The following is an 18,746-nucleotide window of genomic DNA, read 5'->3' on the forward strand; positions in this document are numbered from 1 at the left end:
GAGGAATAGCCAATCCTGGAAAAGCTATAAAGATAACTATAAAGTGAGGGCTAAAAATGATCCAGAGGATTAGCATTTCAGAAATCATTGATGACCACTGCTTTGGTATATTGGGAATAATTTACTTGGGAAATAGAAACACGGTCGTCTAGTGTTAGTAAGTGCAAGCACACACATACCTTTCAAAATTTAAGCCAAACATTCATCCAGAGTTTCAGTTCTGTATTGTATTTTTGAATGCTTCGGGTTACCTTTCCATCAGTATAACTTATAAGGACCTTATATCTAATATGTCCTATAATGAACTCATTTTTTCCTTTCTCTGTTCTCCTTACTCCCAAACAAATTAATGCCAAATACCAAATTTTCCTAAATTCTCTATGATGTTGAACAACACCAATACTTATTCATGTACCTATAGTAGAAAAAACCTTAAAGATCATTCTGTTTCTTTCTTTCCACCCATTTCCAATTTGTCAAATCTGATGGAAGCCCCTAATCTCACCAGCCTAACCTGAGTCTCTATTGGCTTCCGTATCCTCAAGCCCCATACTAATAAGCCTTCTAACTGGCTCCCTTGCCTAACAACTTCCTATGCCCAACTCTTTCAGCTATATAGTTACTAGTTATCTTGCAATAAAGCACTTTAGTTAAAAACTGAAAGGTGCTTCTGACTTCCCAATTACAATAACACAATCTTAGAATAACATACCAAGGCCTTTGAAATTTGGCTCTCACCTACCATTCCAACCTCACTTTATGACAGTTCCTCACTTGCCTTAACATAATCAAACTGAAGTACATTGCAAGGGGGCTTGCATATATTTCCCATACTTCTGTCTCTGGAATAAAAGCTAGAGTTTTCAAGGTTCAAATAACTTTTCCTCCCTAAATTGTAAATACAATTTCAGAAAGTTTGGAAAATAAAAAAGCCATAATATTGTCATTGTAATGTAACATCTTTGTTTCCCTCCTAATTGTAAACATAATTTTGCATAATATTCTTGCATAGTTAGCTATTCCTTGTCATGGTGCAGAAAAAGAATATCAGAAACTATATCATTTTATTTTGAGGAAGGAAAAAAAATAGAAGAACAAAAAAAGGGTGGGGACAAAACAGAGCTATGAATAAGATTTAGGATGCATACCATGATGACCTACTCATCTACCATGGGTGAGCCACACATTTGGCTTTCAATTTTCTAGTAACCAATGTTAAAAACAGAAACTTTGTTAGTTATCCAAGTCCCGGTGTCCATGAGATTAGAATAAAATGTCCCAGTAATTTCAACTCATCTTGGAACAAATACTGTAAAAAGACATTTCTTCTGAGTTTCTCCTAAAGAGAACACCAGGTGATATACTTAACAACTTCTGGGAAGTCTCCTTTTTTCTAATAAGGAAAAACACATCTCATTTCACATCATTGTTCATATTGAAAATCAATATAGATTGATGCCATTTCACAAATCAGAGTCATTTTGTAAAAACCATCTTTTTGGAAATCATTTGATGCTATCAAGATACCCAGATCTTTGCTGGTCTGCTTTAAATCATAGCTAAATATTAACACATTGAAATACTCACATATAGTATATATTAGTCACAGTGTGGCTGAATTTTACCTGTCAATAAAACTTTCTGAATAATGTTTTTCTTAAAAATGGAATTTTAAATAGTTCTTGTAAAAGGTGAAATCTTGAAACTTCAGGTCTCCTATTGGGCAGTTAAGTCTTACTTGGAAGACTGGACTTTAGGTGAAGAAGTAAAAATTCTCTTTTCTTGAGCATGAGTGTGATTCCCCCTGAGAAAGCTCTTGTGGCTGGGGCAGGGATGCTACAGTCTTGGGTTTTTATATCTAACAGAATATAGGATGTTATCCTAGAAGGACTCAAAATTAGTTGAATAATAATATACTCTAGTTTGCAGAGATTCTCACTGTCCCCAACCTTGAGTTCTCTCCACAAAGATAGCTAGGTATAGCGACAAATTTTGGGCCAGAAGTATCACCTTTACTGATAAATTGTAATAATACATGTCCTTAAGAAGCTTAGATACTAAAATCTTTGTTTTTACATTCTCTGAGTTTTTTAGAACATTTGATAAGATAAAAGCAGTTTTTCAGCCTTTGCCTTTATCAATGTTTGTAGGGTTTTGAGATATGGATTCTTGTCCCTAATTAATTCTGTTACTAACTAGATGGCCAACGTTGAGCAGGCTACTTAAAGTTTCTGAGCTCAGTTTCCCTCACTTTGTAAAATGAGGGAGTTGTAGTAGGTAATTGGCTCCATAGGATTCCTTCCAGTTCTGAGTCACACTGACCCTCTGTCCATCAGCTATAGGGGAAGAATCTCCTAAGAGAGTAAGTGATTACTAATGTTTCTCTAACAGTGGATCTGGAATACTAGGTGACAGTCACACATCTTAGGTGAGAGCATAGACTTTGCAAGGGAAAAGTCCTGGTTCTAAGCTGCCATTTACTAGTACATGGCCTGGGGCAAGAATTAACCTCTCTGAAGCTCAGTTTCCCTGACTGTAAAGTGAGAATAATATAAGCCCTTATAGTGTTGTTGTATTAAAGGGAACACTATAAATCCAGCCCTAAAAGTACAGTGTCTGCACAAAGCAAGTGCTCAATCAAACGTATCCACTTTCAACATTGTTATTTCCTTGGGTCCACTGAAATAATTGCTTTTCTAACAGCGTCTCTCCAAACTGAGTATCAGCACTATTCTAGTTACAGTATTTAAAGGTTTTTAAGGTGCCAACTTGGCTGACTAGTAAAAAAATTGGAAAGACACCGGCTCAGGGGATTTTTAAAAATTTAACCAAAACAACCTGTGTGTTGACCTTTACCCTGTAGTTCTTTTATATAATAACAACCTATTAATAGACATAACTTTAAGCTGTTTGATTTAGTGCTAATGTAATCCAGGCCAAATATGTTACCTTTCTTGCCTGCTACGACGAAATTTAATGGAAGTTTTCTTCATTTTTCTGTTTGATTTGAAATAAGATTGTGGGGAAGTTCTTAGTTTTGGGTTCCCATCAATAGATATTTAGTCCCTTTAACTTTTGATCATTTGTTGATTATATTTAAATACAACTATATGTGATAAAATCATTCTTAGATTGTTGAGATAAGCTTTGAAGGCTGTATAAGTACTTATTTTATAATTTAAAAACAATTGCCTAACCATAAAAGAAAAGGAAAAAATTCCCCAAATGTGGGAAACCAGAGTTCTTGGCTATGCTCTTAAACTACAGCAGGAAATATGTGTTTGTTTATTATGACCCTAGTGCTTTCATAGCCAGATTAATTTCAAACACAGAGTTTTCATTCCTTTTAACCCATAATTGTCACCCTGACTTGTGTAAACTGATAATTTACAGGGAGTTCAAGGAGAACATTTGCATAGTTCCATCTAGTAGAACCTGGATTGTCCCATAGCTTAGAGATAGACCCTTTGTGAACAATTCTAACCACAGGGCCGCCTACAGGCTGTGTCAGTTACCACAAAGTAACTTTCTGGATCAACCTGTGTTAAAGGTGACTTTCATGGACTATCAAATTTTATAGCAAAGGAATTCTGAATTATCATTATAGGTTTAAGAATCTCTCCTTACTGATTCTTTCTAGGTTTCTCCTCATTCATGAGATGTGAACCTCAACTGATTTGTACCAAGTTGTGGAATAGTAATTACTTGTATTTCTGCTAGAAAGTTCTCTGCAGGATAAAGGGTGAGTAATATGTTATATAGATAGATAAAGAAGAATCTATGCTGATTCATAAATCTTGAATACCTGATTGTTAAATATCTAAAATGTATCAAGCCATTTGTATAGACTTTCATTATATTAATTCAATTTCAAAAGTTTTTTTTTTAGGAACTAGCTTATTATTTTCTGTCTCTATAGCTCTATTTCCTTTAATATTTTATTGTTTAATTAACTCTCATGTAACTTCTCTTATTTTAGCAATTTTAAAGAATTGTTTACCGAATTTATATACAACTTTCTAAAAACTGCCTATAATTATTATTAATTTGTCAAAATTGATTTAATTAAAATAAGAAGATTATTCAGTGGATACATCTTATAGCTTCTGAATTAAAGAATGACAAAAAGGGGGACTTAACTGATGCTAAGATATAAGGGATCTGCTGGTTCTACTCAGTATCACAGTGGTAGTTGAACTGAAATGTTTGTGTTTTCATGTCCCACCTGCTCAATCTTATACTTTTTGGTTATATGGTAAGAAAAATTGGTAGAGTTGAATGTAAGGAATAGACAAAAATGGTTTAGCAAAATCCTGTCTGAGTCTGGCAGAAATCCTGCTCTCTCCCCATTTTGTCCACCCTCAAACTTGCCAAGCCTTGTTCACTTTGGCTTTATTTTAAAAATGCATTTCTGGTGAGTGAGGAAAGGTTTTGTACTGTGTTTTCAATGACTCACCCAAAATAACTCCATTGAACTTGTAAACGGTTCTGTTCTGAATGCAGATTGTGTTTGTTCTGAGATGGGCATGAAGGAGCTGCAGAACGGAGATTAGAGAAGGGAAATGTGGGAGATGCAGTGCAGTTTATATTTATTCAGGTTTAGGTACACATAAGAATTATTTTTAAAAAAGACATTGTGTATGTGTGCATGTATGTGTGTGTGTTAAAGAACTGTCTATGAGGTCAGTACCATTTAAAGCTTTTAAAGATACATTAGTATTAGATATGGTTTATGTAGTCACCAACCTCTTCTGATTCTTATAAAATGAGGTAGGAAAATTTACATGTGAATATATAATTCCAAATATATGCATTGTGAAACTTTTTAAAGTGCTAAATGGCTTCAAATAGGGAATAATAATATATGTGATATAAGCCAGAAATCAATCTTAAAATAGGAAGAATATATCTATCAAGACATTGATCATAAGATAGGACAGTATTAAAACTAGGAAATGGAATAATGACATCGTCTTGTTTTGTTGTGTCAGCATAAAAATGTTTAATATCAAGTGGCATAAACTGAGTATTTAATACTGATAGATGTGCCTCTTCAAAAGATTTTATGTTTGAAAATGTCAGAGATCTTTAAAACAATATTTAAGGCAGAACTGAAAAGAAAAAGAGAAAAGGACTGATCTAAATTTTCATGAATTCATGAAACAGACCAAATAAAGCTTACTCTGTTACATAATCTTGCTTCAGTCAATTGTTGATGAAGAATAGATGAGCTATTCTTACCTGTTGCTCAGAAACACCAAAGAATTGAGCCACTGGGGGAAAAAAACACAAGCTATCTACAAGGTTTTACCATGGAGAAGGTAAATTTAGCATTATGTGACAAACTGAAGAAATATGATCTGAAGACAGTGAAATGGATGATAAAATGACACGTTTTTAACATGTACAAATTAGAAAGTATGTAAATTTACCCAAATTATGTAAATAATCTGCAAGGCCAAGTTCCAGTGGTATTAACACCTGCTTCTTCTTCTGGTGTGTACTTGAGAAAATAAGGGAAATCAAAATAGCAGATTATTATGCTATATTAATGCTTACTTAGGAGGATAATGAACTAGTATAATACTCCCTAAATTCTTCCTAATGTGGAAAAACCCTAAGGATAAATGATAGGTTCAAGTTATAGACTATACAAATGAATTTTATTACTTTAAAATATATACAACTAGAAATACTTTCATGACTAATACTGACTTAAAGAAATATATCAGAAAAAAATCTCAAATTAGACTAACCACCTTTCCTCATTGTTCATTTATATGGTTTGTAAATAAACCTTTATTGTAAATAAACCAAGATTTATTTTCAAAGATTTCAGTCATTGAATAATATTTTCCTTTTATCCTCTTTTATCCTGTTGCAAATTATTCCACTGGTATCCCTGAAAATGTTAATAGCTATACTGAGCAGGCCCAAAAGATTTCATGTTCAAATGAATTTTAGAAATACTGGGTAAAATGAAGTTAACCAGCTTTCTTCTTTTTTCCCAATAAATCTTGAGAATTTACTTCTCAAGTCTTTTACATTATTGTGACTGGATTTGGTTGTAAGAGGTGGGGATATAATATATAGTGTTTTCCAAACTTATTTCATACAGAAGTCTTTCTCAGGCAATCCTACTGAAATAAAAAATGCTGCTCTGTTTATTTAATCTGCAATTCTACTTATCTGATACCTCCCAGCTCCCTTTTGTCTTAATAAGGGCTGAAAATTTGGTAAACTGCAATGCTACCACTTTCTGATCACTCTATCATTAAATTTTGATGCATAAAATTTTGATTACATAAATATTATTGAACAAACAATGCAATAACTAGAACAAAATGCCTTAGCTTAACCAATAGCAAATCTTGTTTAGTAATTTTGAGGCATTTGTTAAGATCTGAAAAAAACAGAAAATAATTAAAGTAATTAAACTGAGCAAAATGTATCATTTCTGATATAAGCTTCTCCATTTAAAACTGTCTAACCAGAGTATGTTTTCTGTCCTGGCCTGAAATTATGCCATTTAAAAAAATTCATCTGCATTAGCATGTAGGTGTCACTTACCAGTATAAGAACAATCCCCTTATTATAGAATTGATTTTTGCCTTCTGCAATATAACAATTCCAGCAGCTATCCTGAATCACTTCCATGTGATTCCATGTGATGCTCACATCAGTTTAGGAAGGTTGTTATCATGATTGCTATTTCACAGATGAGGAATGTGATGGCCAGAGATAATAGCTGTCTTGCCTTGGGCCATAAAACTAGAAAGACATAGAGACAGATTTCAAACTTCAGTCTGACACCAAACACCCTAATGTTTCCACTACAACTTGCTGAATGGAATTATCCACATTTTATATAAATTTGTCTATTCCTCTACCTTGTAAGCATAAGTGAATCAGACATTATTCTTTACGCAGAGCTTCTGCAGTGTGGATTTGCAGTTGGTCTAAATACAGTACTTTTGAGGAAAATCCTTGAATAACCAAATAACAAGACTCTTTTCATGTGTGATATGGCATTCGTTGCTAAATAAATGAAACACCTTGGGCATTTTTTAAAATTCCAAAGTCGAGAATGCAATTAAAACCCTTTACGTTTCAAAATAGCTTGCTATTTCAAGGATTTCCTTCCCAACTACTTCTGTATCCTCAACATTTTGCATTAAAAATTTCCATGTAGAAGAAAACATACAATTATGCTATTGGAGATTCAACAATTTCTATATTCAATTCTTTTTTTTTTTTAAAGATTTTATTTATTTATTTGACAGAGAGAGATCACAAGTAGAGAGGCAGGCAGAGAGAGAGGGGGAAGCAGGCTCCCTGCTGAGCAGAGAGAACCCGATGCGGGGCTGGATCCCAGGACCCTGAGACCATGACCTGAGCCGAAGGCAGAGGCTTTAACCCACTGAGCCACCCAGGTGCCCCTCTATATTCAATTCTAATGTTACCTGCTGGCATCCCCCCTACCCCTTTCTTTATTGCTTGACTTTGGTGGTTCGTTTTTAAATTTAAAATATGGTTCACTGTTGCCTTTCTCAAAACTTCTTTGCTGTCTAAAAGTATTTAAACAACAAAGCTAAATAAAAAATAATAGGCCTTAGAGGGGTACCTGGGTGGTTCAGTTAGTTAAGTGCCAGACTCTTAATTTCAGTTCAGGTCATGATCTCAGGGTGGTGAGATCCAGCCCCAACAGGTTCTGTGCTGGTAGCGGAGCCTGCTTAAGAGTCTCACTCTCCATCTGACCCTACCCTCATTCTGGCATGTGCACGTTCTTTCAGTTTAAAATCTTGAAAAAAAAATTAGACCTTAGAAAAACAACATGAAGCAAATACTTTATCCATTTGTCCATCCCGAAGAACATAAAGAACAGAACATGTATCTCAACAGAAGTCATCATTCCTGGTGGGATTAGCACTGTACTGGAAGTATAGAGGGTACAAGAAGAATACAGAATAATGTTCTTTAATCTCTCACAGTTTACAGTGTGGCTGGGAAGTCAAACATACACCCTCAAAGGCCAGTCATATTATTTATTACACAATTCAGTCTCAACATAAGTGACCTAGGCATTTAGTTGTGTATCAGGAGATTGTGGGAGAGATGTGACCAGAAGTGGTGGAAAGATGTGGTTGAGGAAAAGTTCTAACTCGGATCTTGAAATTCATGAAAGTATAGGACAGAAAGAACAGCAATAAACTGAGATGTAAGGACATAGAGACAGCAACAGCACGTGGGGATAATGGAGTTGAAGCTGAGAGCCCCAAATGAAAATGGTGGTATCTGTCAGGGCCCAGAATGAAAATGTGAATACAGCATATTTTGTTGTGTGTGGCTTTTGACCACCCCTTTCAGAGCCTCCTCTCCAGCTACTTCCCTTTCTCTCTTGCTTACCTTCCCTATAGGGGGCTAGGCTCTAGCCTATTCTGAAGAGCCATTACATTGTTAGGGGCATTTTGCTATCAGACTCTTGAAGGCTGCAAAGTCTTTTAAGATTCAAAGAAAGAATAAAGTGAAGTTTCAAGACAAGAGATTCTAGTATCAGTGTTCTAGCACCCCTTCTATTTTCACAGTACATACATTACATAGGCCCAGAATATAATGGTGGTTCTGGAAAGTTAGTTTTGATTTTTGATATGATCTTGTAGATATTGGTAAACCATCATAAGTCGGTGTGTGATATTTGAATAGGATTTTAGTCTTTATACTAAATGAGATTTAAAAAGGGGTAGGGGAGGAGGATGACCAACCACATTTTTAAAAGAGTTCTGAACTTTAACATCATTTGTTTCTTGAAGCATCTTTAAACACCAAAATCCAAGCAAATACTTCTACACTTTTCCTAGCCATTCCTTGCTCCATTTTCCTTCATCTTTATGTCCAACTTCACTGTGGAATTTCAGATTAAACACTCTCAATTCACTTTCATAATAACAAAACCACGATAAATAACTTTCTTAAGCATGAAGTAGCACTTCACGAAGTTTGGTCTTCTCCAGTTTGACATTTTGACAAATACCAATTATGCGCGCGCGTTTCTTTCATCTTCAACCTCCTTGGGCTTGAGTTAAGTCCGCGAGCCTAAGCCGACACTTGTTTTGAAGCGGTGAAGAGCGGCGCTTGGCCTCCCCACAGGTTTTCTGCGAGAGAAGTTGACAGGAAACAAAGATGGCTAACAAACAAACAAGCAAACAAATCTCGCCCACTCCGCAGGCCAAGGCGAGAAGGACCCGACGCCCCACTCCGCGCACGCCGCTCCACGCTCCGCCCCGCGCGCCCCCGGCCGGAAGGGGGCGTGGGACGCCGCCGAAGGAGGGGCGCGCAGACGCGCCGCGGCAGACCGGGCCCCAGGCTTGTCGGGAGGAGGCGGGAGGCGGGGGCCTGGGGGCGGGGAGCGGGACCCGGGCGGGCCGGCCGGCGCTCGTTCTCAGCCGCGCTCGCTCGGGCCACTCGCGCTCCCGCGCCGCGCCGGGCCGGCTACATGTGAAGCGCCGGCCCTCTGCCCCCTCCCTCCCTTTCCTTCCCTCCCTCCCTCCCGTCCCCTCCTCCTTCTTCTCCTCCTCCTCCGCCCCCTCCCGCGCCCGCTCCCGCTTCCCGGGGCCCCCAGCCCGGCTGGGCGCTGACAGCAGGGGCGGGGGGTCCCCGCCGCCGCCGTGTCTCACTCAGGCTCCGGCAGCGGAGCCCCCGGTGCGGCCATGGACCGGCCTCTGGTGGCGTCGGCGGAGGCGGAGGAGGAACTGGAGTGGCAAGTGGCGAGTCGCAGGAGGAAGGCCTGGGCCAAGTGCCGCGGCTCCTGGCAGGCGTCGGAAACGGAGGACCTGTCCACAGAAGCGACGACGCAGGACGAGGACGAGGACGACGAGGAGGACCTCCCGGGCGCGAAGCTGCCGGCGGCGGCGGGAAGAGGTCTGTGCACCCGGCCGAGCCCCGGCGGGCGGAGGACTCTGGGAGGTGCAGGCTGGCGGGCGGGGGAAAGTCTCGTGCACCCTGGGCGACTGCTGTGAGTTCTGGAAGATCCTCCAGAGCTTGATAAGCCGGGGGAGAGGGGACACATTGGAACTTAAAATGCGTGCGCTTGGCGGGGCGTCTCCAGAGTCAACAGACACCCCGGTGCCATCTCGTTTCCCTTCAGCTGGACACTAAGACATGTTGCTTAGGCTGCATTTACCCCCAGTAGATTTTCCTACATGGGAGTGTTCAGGTTGACCCCGCGGTGGGAGTACCCCTGGGGTTGGTAACGAGTTGTCCCCTCACTCTGCCCCGCAGGAAACGTGCCCAACGAGAAGATTGCGATATGGCTCAAGGACTGCCGGTGAGTGTTCGCTTTTGCGGCTCGCGTCCCAGAGGGAGATCCGCGGAGATGACACTCCGGAGCGGAGTCACTAGGGCCGCAGCTGCTGTGGGTCCCCTGGCTGTTGCGAGCTATAAGCCGGAAAGTGAGCTGGCGGATAGTTTCCTCCTCCAAAAGATTAGAAATGGAGTGCTGTGACCGCTGATTATTTGGTGACAGTGTTGACTTTACAGTTGTTAGGACTTCAGCCCCTGTGCATGATGTTAGCATCAGAGATCAGAGACCTGAAACAAATAATCATGCAGTGTTATTATTCTTGCCTTGTTTTTATTCGAAAGGATTTTCACATTGCACACAGTATTTTATTTTGCCTTTGTTTTGACATCTGTATATCTGGCATGGAATTATTTCCCTTTCAAATGTGTTTTAGATGAATTTAATTTACTTAACAACACGAACTGGGCTTTGATTTTACTTTTGTGTCTTAATTCTATTTGGACAGCTATAAAACCAGCTAGCTTTGTTCTTAAAGTTTACTCCTTGGATGTGCATTTGTTAAATGGCACTGGAATGCACAAGGGGAAATAGAGCTTTGAAGGCATTCAAATGACATAAATCTAACTACATGCTACATGCTTTGGCAACTGGTACAAATTTTTGATAAAGTACAAGAGGAGATGAATTATATTGCAAGTAAATTTTACTACAGTAAAAAAGGGCTTGTTTTATATTTTAATTTTTTTCCAGTTTCTTATTTGTAAAATCTCATATGAAGAATGTTACTTTTTAATTCAGTTAAGGTGTTTGTTTCTGCATATATTTGCCATCTTATTTTGGGCTTTTCTTAATCTTTTGTTCAGGTACCTACAGAGTAGGGAAATGTATTTTGGAGGAAGGAGAAGTGATTTTTATATATGCCAACTTATTTTTCTTCCCTAAACACAGATAAAATATTGGCCACTACTCCATTGATGTCCTGTTTTGATGAGTTACCTGGATTTTTGAGTAATTTTATGAATTAAAAAGCACTTTTCAGGGGCACCTGGGTGGCTCAGTGGGTTAAGCCTCTGCCTTCGGCTCAGGTCATGATCTCACAGTCTTGGGATCAAGCCCCGCATCGGGCTCTCTGCTTGGCGGTGAGCCTGCTTCCCCCTCTCTCTGCCTGCCTCTCTGCCTACTTGTGATCTCTGTCTCTCTCTCTCTCTGTGTGTGTGTGTGTGTCAAATAAATAAATAAAATCTTTAAAAAAAAAAAAAAGCACTTTTCAGTACAAAACTCCTTAACCTTTATTGGGGGTGTCTTAGACCCTTAGAGATATGAAGAAGTATATGGACCTTCTCTCTAAAGATGAATCAAAAATAATGTTTAACAGCAAGAGAAAATCACATTGTGTTTATTTTATGATGTATAGGAATTAAGATTATATGCGATCATATCAAGTAGACAGTACATTTATCTTGTAAGATAAATGCAGGAGGCAAATGGTATTCATCAGACAAACCATCTCTGAAAATTCCAAAAGTTTTATTGCTAATTTTATGTAGGCAGATTCTGTAATTTGCTGCTCCTTCCCTCATAGGTTTCCTGTGTAGATTTCCTTCTTATTCCTTACAGTTGCGCCTATTTTGTACAAAAAGGGGCATTCATTTGTACCTGGGAAAGCTAGAATAAATTGTCTTGTAATATTAGCTATATTATCACAGATTTGACTACTAGGATATATGCAACTCTAGTTTTTTTTTTTTTTTTTTTTCCCCTATAAGTTTAGGATCCTTTTCAGAGTTAGGCAACTACCTACTTTATACATTATAAGTGATCTAAAGCTACCTTTTCCCCCTTGATACATTCTTACTTTTTTTTTTTCTTATTGCTGTCCATGTCCTGAATAAAGATGCCATTTGTCATTCCTTTAAAGGGGGATCTTTATTTTGATAATCATTTTTTTGACTAAATGGAAATAAATTGCTTGAAATAACATCTAAGAAAGGATAGTTTTTGAGAGAATTTGGAAGAGAGCAGTTTTAAGAGTGAGAAACTTGTTTCGGAAGGAGAATGGCAGTTATACTCTATTTGCCATTTTCTGTTACTGCACCCACCCGTAGAGAAATCTGCAGAAGGAGTAATACAGTGTTTTGTCCTAAGAAACTAGCCCAGGCAAGAAGGACTTTATAAAGGCATAAATTCCAGTTTTATTAAAATATATGAAAAAACTTAGCTCAAAATTTTTTATTGTCTTTATGGTAGCTGTTCAGGTTCTTTTCAAAAGCACTCATTTTCAAAGAACTGCCACTGCTTGTATATTTGCTTGCAGAAAGTTTTAACATTAAATTGTCATTTCAGTAATATTTTTTGAGACTGATATTTTTATGATCTCATACCTGATTGTGAATTTTTAACAGGTATAAACTGTTACTGATGAAAGGTTCAAATCACAAAACAGAACTTTCAAAATAAAACAAGTTTCTTAATATAATTTAGTTTTGAGAAAGAAATGAAAAATATTTTCATTTTCACATTAAAAAAAGATTTCTAAGTTATCTGTGTTTGAACAGAAAGAATATGAAAGAATTTTAGCAATGGCTGCTTCTAAGGTTGATTCTCAAGCCGACTTTTTAGTTTTTAGAGTTAAATGAATTTATGTATGTTTCATAGTTTAAAAACAGAAAAAAAAAATCTTAAACTTCTCCATTTAGACCAAAAAAGATAGTTGGAGTAAGGGACGCACTGAGCAATGCTCTAAAATGCTGGTGATAGGTTTAACAGATGATGTTTTAAAAAAACTGTTGAGCCTTATTTCTAACTAGACTCTGACTTTAAAATTTTATTAAAGTAAAGATTTGTTTTCTTTTAATTCTGTTTCCTGTTTCTAGGGAAAGGATTGAAGGGAGCAGACATTTTCTTAATGCCTGCTGACATTCTTTTTTTCTGTTTTTGTAAAGAAAATGCTAATTCATATCATTTGTAATTATAGTTCTTGCTCTTAACTGTTGGCAGATCAAATTTGTGATTAAATCATTCCTGGTGAACTGACTTGAGGATAGGTGTTTGCTTACTTAGTAGGATATTACTTATGTAATACACTTGCATTCCTTTTGTGTTTGGGGAGGAGAGTTAAACTGTGATTAGAAGCTTGCTTGGCTATGATCCTTTAAGTGTAAAATTGTGCAGTGACAACTCTCCAGATAGCTTTTTAAGACTAAGGTTTATATGTTTATGTGGTTTCAGTACCCCTTTGGGAGCCTCACTGGATGAGCAAAGCAGTAATACGCTCAAGGGTAAGAGAAAGTTGCCTTTCTAAATATGCTCTTTATGAGAGCCCTACTTTATTTGTCCTTTGATTGAATGTATACATATATAAATTATAAAAGTAATGTTCACTTTATAACTATGCCATTCTGAGAGAAAAGCCAAAAGAAAGAAACTTTGTTATAAACCATAAACAGTGGATAGTTTAAGCAAATTACTGAATTTCCACAGTGGTGAAACTCATATTTTTGTCTAGTTAGATATTATGAAGACTGGTGAAATGTAGAAATATGGTATGGAAATAGAAGAAAAATAGTAAGTGAACTGGGTCAGCTTTAGTGCAGCATTTCTTTGCTTACGTTAACTGAAATTGCCACACCTGAAATTTTACCACCTGTGCAAGACAGAATTCTAAAGTTCAAAGTACAAGAATGTGCAGGTAGTGGCAAGGCATATAAAAAACATTTATAGTATTAGAAAAGTCTAGCTTGAGTTCCTGACTGTTAAGGGAGGTAAAAGAAATGATTGCTCCAGGATCTGATTTTCCATGAAACTCTTGGATAAGATGTTAGCTAAATGAATATCTTCAAAGACATAGTAAGTATAAAATAGCCTATCTGGGGGCTTTTAACAACTTTACGTGGCTGCAAATCATGGTTTGTTTGCGATAGAGTAAAGCTTATACTTGATTTTTGAAATGATATAATCAGCATGATGAGTACATTCAGGTTTGAAATACTTTATTGTATCTTATTTTTTTGCTTGGTCAATTTGCTTTAGCTAAAACTATGATTTCATGTGGGGATCTAGAAGAACAGAACACCAGGATGAGTCTTCTAATGTTTCTTTCAGGTGTACTTGTGAGAAATGGAGGCAGTTTTGAAGATGATTTGTCTTTGGGAGCTGAAGGTACATTTGTTTGGAAGTACTGTATTTTCATACAGGTTTAAAATTAAAAAAAATAATAAAACAAAAAGCAAAAAAAAAAAACAACGAGTGTTTTCAGGTGTACAGTCCTCGGAGCCAAAGTTAAAGGTCTTGAAAATGGCTCAGACACATTTTACAGAGCCTTTATATGTTAATAATCTAGTCAGAGCTTGTAGGATGCTTGTAGAAATGGCCCTGAAAACCACTGTGAAGTGTTCATGTCTTCCTTGGACTTAACTGGTTAAAGGAACTGTTTGGGGGCAAACAATGGTCATAGAACTGAGGGAAGAATTGCCCTACCAGAAGGAAGGAAACTTAAATATTTATACATGAGAAGACTGAATTGAAGCTTATTTTTAGTATGAGGTAGCCTTATGTCAGACTTACAGCTGTGGCCTGTCTTTCTCTTTGTATTCAAGTGTTTCCTATCTTTTCCCCTTTCTCTTTTTCCAGATTTTTAGAGCACTAAAGGACAAAAAATAGAGTTATTAGAATTTAATTAGAAATCATTATGCTGATGTCTATTTCAGACTGCATTAATATTTTAAAAGTGCATTGTGCCATGTTTAAATTTTCACTGATGTTATTATTTAGTCCAGTAGATTCATAGTAAAGTTTTCCACAATGTAAAATTAAACACTTATTATTTTGTTATTTTACTGGTATTAGAAGATTATGGTACCTGTGTAGCTGGGTTATGAATGTGTGCTTTTAATAAAAAAAAAAATGAGGATTTTATTAAATCTTTTTAAATTAAATAATTAAAATAAAAATGTTATTAAGTCTTTTCAAATTATAAAAGACTTAAAATGTAAATCTCTTAAATTATAATGATGACTAGTGAATTTATCCATTGAATGTAATATCCTTGATCTTTTGCTGTTTTAAATCAGTTTGTATGGTAGATTACTTATTTAGAAACTTCTAATCTTCAGCTCTAGAATATGTGAATATATTAGGTTTTATTACTTTAGTTAATGTGCTTTCAAGGAATAAACTCTGTAAAGAGGTTAAACTTACTGCTTACCAATTAGTGCAGTAAGCATATTGTCAGCCCCTTATTAAAATGCATTTCAGTGTTTTTGTAAATAGCACTTTTGACATCTGACTTAATTTCACGATATGGAATTTTTTTAGACTTTATTTTTTTTTTAGGATAGGTTTAAGTTCACAAAATTGAGGGGGAGGTATAGAGATTTCTCCTGTACTTCCTGCCTAAATATATGCATGGCCTCCCCCATTATCAGCTTCTCCCACTAGAGTGTACGTTTGTTACAATTGATGAACCTGTAATGAGGTATCATTATTACCTGAAGTCCATAGTTCTCACTGGGGTTCACTCTTGGTCATGTATGTTCCGTGGTTTAGACAAATGTATAATGACATGTTATCTATCATTATATCATGTGTGTATTTTCACTGCCCTAAAAATTATTTCTGTTCTGCCTGTTCATCCATATTGATTGAGTTTATTGGACACCAAAACCTAAAAGGAAGTTTCCAGAGAAGAATGGAAATATTATGTTGTAATACTGAAAATTATATCAAGATTATTTTCATTCATTCAGTAAATATTTATTGAATGCGATATGTTAGGCACCTTTCTGAGTGGATGTACAAAGAAATATGAAAAATTACCATGACTTTGCAGATCAGAAGTAAAAAAAAAAATCTGGCATACTGAAATAGATATGTTTGTAATTATTCCCATTCTTTGTATTTGTCTATAAAAGTTAAATGCAGGCAATTTAACTTACTTTAAACTTAACATTAACGATACTTATCTGTTTAAGTCTAGGATAAAACTAAAAAGTAACTTCTTAAGAAAACTTATTTTGAAATGAATAGAAATTTTCAAAGTAGATACATAAAAAATTGGGTTGTAACTGGGATGAATTTTTAGCCTTTTAAAAAGTAGTGGATGGGGCACCTGGGTGGCTCAGTCGTTAAGTGGCTGCCTTTGGCTCAGGTCATGATCCCAGGGTCCTGAGATCGAGTCCCACATTGGGCTCCTTCCTCGGCGGGAAGCCTGCTTCTCCCTCTCCCACTCCCCCTGCTTGTGTTCCCTCTCTCTCTGTCTCTCTGTCAAATAAATAAATAAAATCTTTAAAAAAAAAAAAAAAGCACAGTGGAAATTTATGTATACTGTTGCCACACTTAAATAATGCTAAATCATGTTTTTGCTCTTAAAGTCTTCTTTAATAACAGCTTTTAAATATATTAATTAGAACCACATTTATTACAGATGCTGTGTATCTTATTTATTTCGAACTATTAAAGAAAGTTAATTGGTTATCTATATGTCTTTTATTTTAAACATTTAGTGAAGGGAGTTGTTTTACACAGTGCTAACAAATTAAAACAATTTCCTGAAGTTACTGGTTCTGTTTGTATTGATCTGTGTGAGACTTTTAATGATTCAGATTTAATGAACCAAGACAAGAGTGTGGGATGGTAGGCATTTAACTGTAATATTTGGCTAATCTTCTTTCTTGATGACTATGTCACAGTTACTGTCCTACTAACAATTCTGCTCTGCATCTATTCTTTTACCTGTAGCCAACCACCTCCATGAAACGGATACTCAAATTGAAAACTGGTACGTAGCTGTGTTGTTTGTTCTCTTTTCAAAAATGAACATTTATGAAAATAAGGTTTTATAGAGTCTAATTTTGTTTATAGCAATAATATCTTGGCCAAAGAGAGAAGACTACAGTTTCATCAGAAAGGAAGAAGTATGAATTCCACAGGATCTGGGAAAAGTAGTGGGACAGTTTCAAGGTAACTTATTCTGAAATTATACTAGTTGCATTGTGTTATAGATGACCTATTCTTACCACTTTTTTAGTCTTGCATTCGGCTTGATAGTATGAAATAAAAAAGAATCCAAAATGTTGCATTCATTGCTTTTTTAAAAAAAAAAAGTTAAGATTAAAGAAAAAGCAGCAAATGTGTTTATAATGCTGCTGGAATTCTTGTTATAATGAGTATTTTGAGCCTTATCAACAACTTGAAAGAGGAAGTCCATAGTGGAATAACTTCTTCCCAAATTCTCCATTTTTTTTAGGGTCTTGAGTCACTCTAACAAAAAAAAAAAATCAATAAACCTTTCTAATATAAAGTTTGATATTTAAGCATAGACTTATCTTCAACATATTAAATCAAAGTTCTTCAAACTATATATTAAAATAGGCAAGTAAATGGGCCTATGGGACCAGTTTAAATTGTTACGCAGATTATTGTATTGGAATCGGAGCATTTTCTCTGAAACAAATTGAAATTTTCTTCAGTTCAAGTTTCATCTCTGACATTTTCCTCAGTAAATCTCCTAAGGTGGATTATCACTGCTATGAAGAAGAGATAAGAAATGTTTAATTCTCTATAGAATCAGAGCAAGAACTTACCTTTGAATAACCCATTCTCTCCATACCTTCCTTACTCCTCCTCCTTCCTGAGTGAAAGTGGTTAGAGAAAATTTGAATATAGGCCCCTCCCTCCCTTTCTGAGTTCAGCTTGTTACCTGTAATGCATCTTCAGTGACAGCCAAAGATAGCAGAAAAGCTCAAATTCTGCAGAATGTCCTGTGCTACCACCTTCCCAGTGTGTTTTCCCTTTTCATTTCTTTCTTACTCTGTTTATTCCTTATCCTCTCTCAGCTGTCATCTAATGGTTTTAGCTGCTTTACTGGGACTCTTTTAAAATGACAAAAAAAATAAGGTGAGGAATCATTTTGGGAGTCTTGCTGAGTATCTGATCAGGAACTAGCTCTTTTTTCCAGTCCTAACAATTTGAAAGAATGGACTCTTTTTAAGAATTATATCACATTTAGTACACAGTATACAAAGATGCTGAAATAAATAATGGCGTAAAGAGCAGAAGCTCTTTTTTATAATGTGATGTGGACTATAAACTTATTTTATATCCTGATGTTTCTTTTCTTTCTTTCTTTCTTTCTTTCTTTCTTTCTTTTTTTTTTTTTTTTTTTTTTTTTTTTTGTAGTGTTTCAGAATTGTTGGAACTTTATGAGGAAGATCCTGAAGAAATTCTTTATAATCTTGGATTTGGACGAGATGAACCAGATATTGCTTCTAAAATTCCTTCCAGATTTTTTAATTCATCATCATTTGCCAGAGGGATAGATATTAAAGTATTTTTGAGTGCTCAAATGCAACGGATGGAAGTAGAAAACCCAAATTATGCTTTAACAAGTAAGGTTTTTAAATATTAGCATCCAGAGTAGGATGGTCTTATTTTTTAAAACCTTATTAAT

The 18,746-nt window shown here is 36.2% G+C and overlaps 1 protein-coding gene across 6 annotated transcripts in view; it reads left to right on the forward strand.

Moving 5' to 3' along the window:
• Window positions 1-9,228: 9,228 nt before the first annotated feature.
• Window positions 9,229-18,746, forward strand: part of ITPRID2 (ITPR interacting domain containing 2) — a 39,122-nt gene continuing 29,604 nt past the window's right edge. For 3 of the 6 annotated variants that reach the window (XM_047722349.1, XM_047722351.1, XM_047722350.1), the window contains exons 1-7: window positions 9,557-9,918; window positions 10,279-10,324; window positions 13,529-13,578; window positions 14,402-14,458; window positions 17,036-17,075; window positions 17,159-17,257; window positions 18,476-18,684. In XM_047722349.1, coding sequence (XP_047578305.1) covers window positions 9,708-9,918; window positions 10,279-10,324; window positions 13,529-13,578; window positions 14,402-14,458; window positions 17,036-17,075; window positions 17,159-17,257; window positions 18,476-18,684 — 712 coding nt within the window. In that variant the 5' untranslated portion in view covers window positions 9,557-9,707. Of the gene's footprint in view, window positions 9,919-10,278; window positions 10,325-13,528; window positions 13,579-14,401; window positions 14,459-17,035; window positions 17,076-17,158; window positions 17,258-18,475; window positions 18,685-18,746 lie in introns of all 6 variants that reach the window. The other 3 variants (XM_047722346.1, XM_047722347.1, XM_047722345.1) reach the window with 2 other exon arrangements.

Source organism: Lutra lutra, chromosome 3 (genome assembly GCF_902655055.1).
Source record: "Lutra lutra chromosome 3, mLutLut1.2, whole genome shotgun sequence".
NCBI classification, from domain to species: Eukaryota; Metazoa; Chordata; class Mammalia; order Carnivora; family Mustelidae; genus Lutra; species Lutra lutra.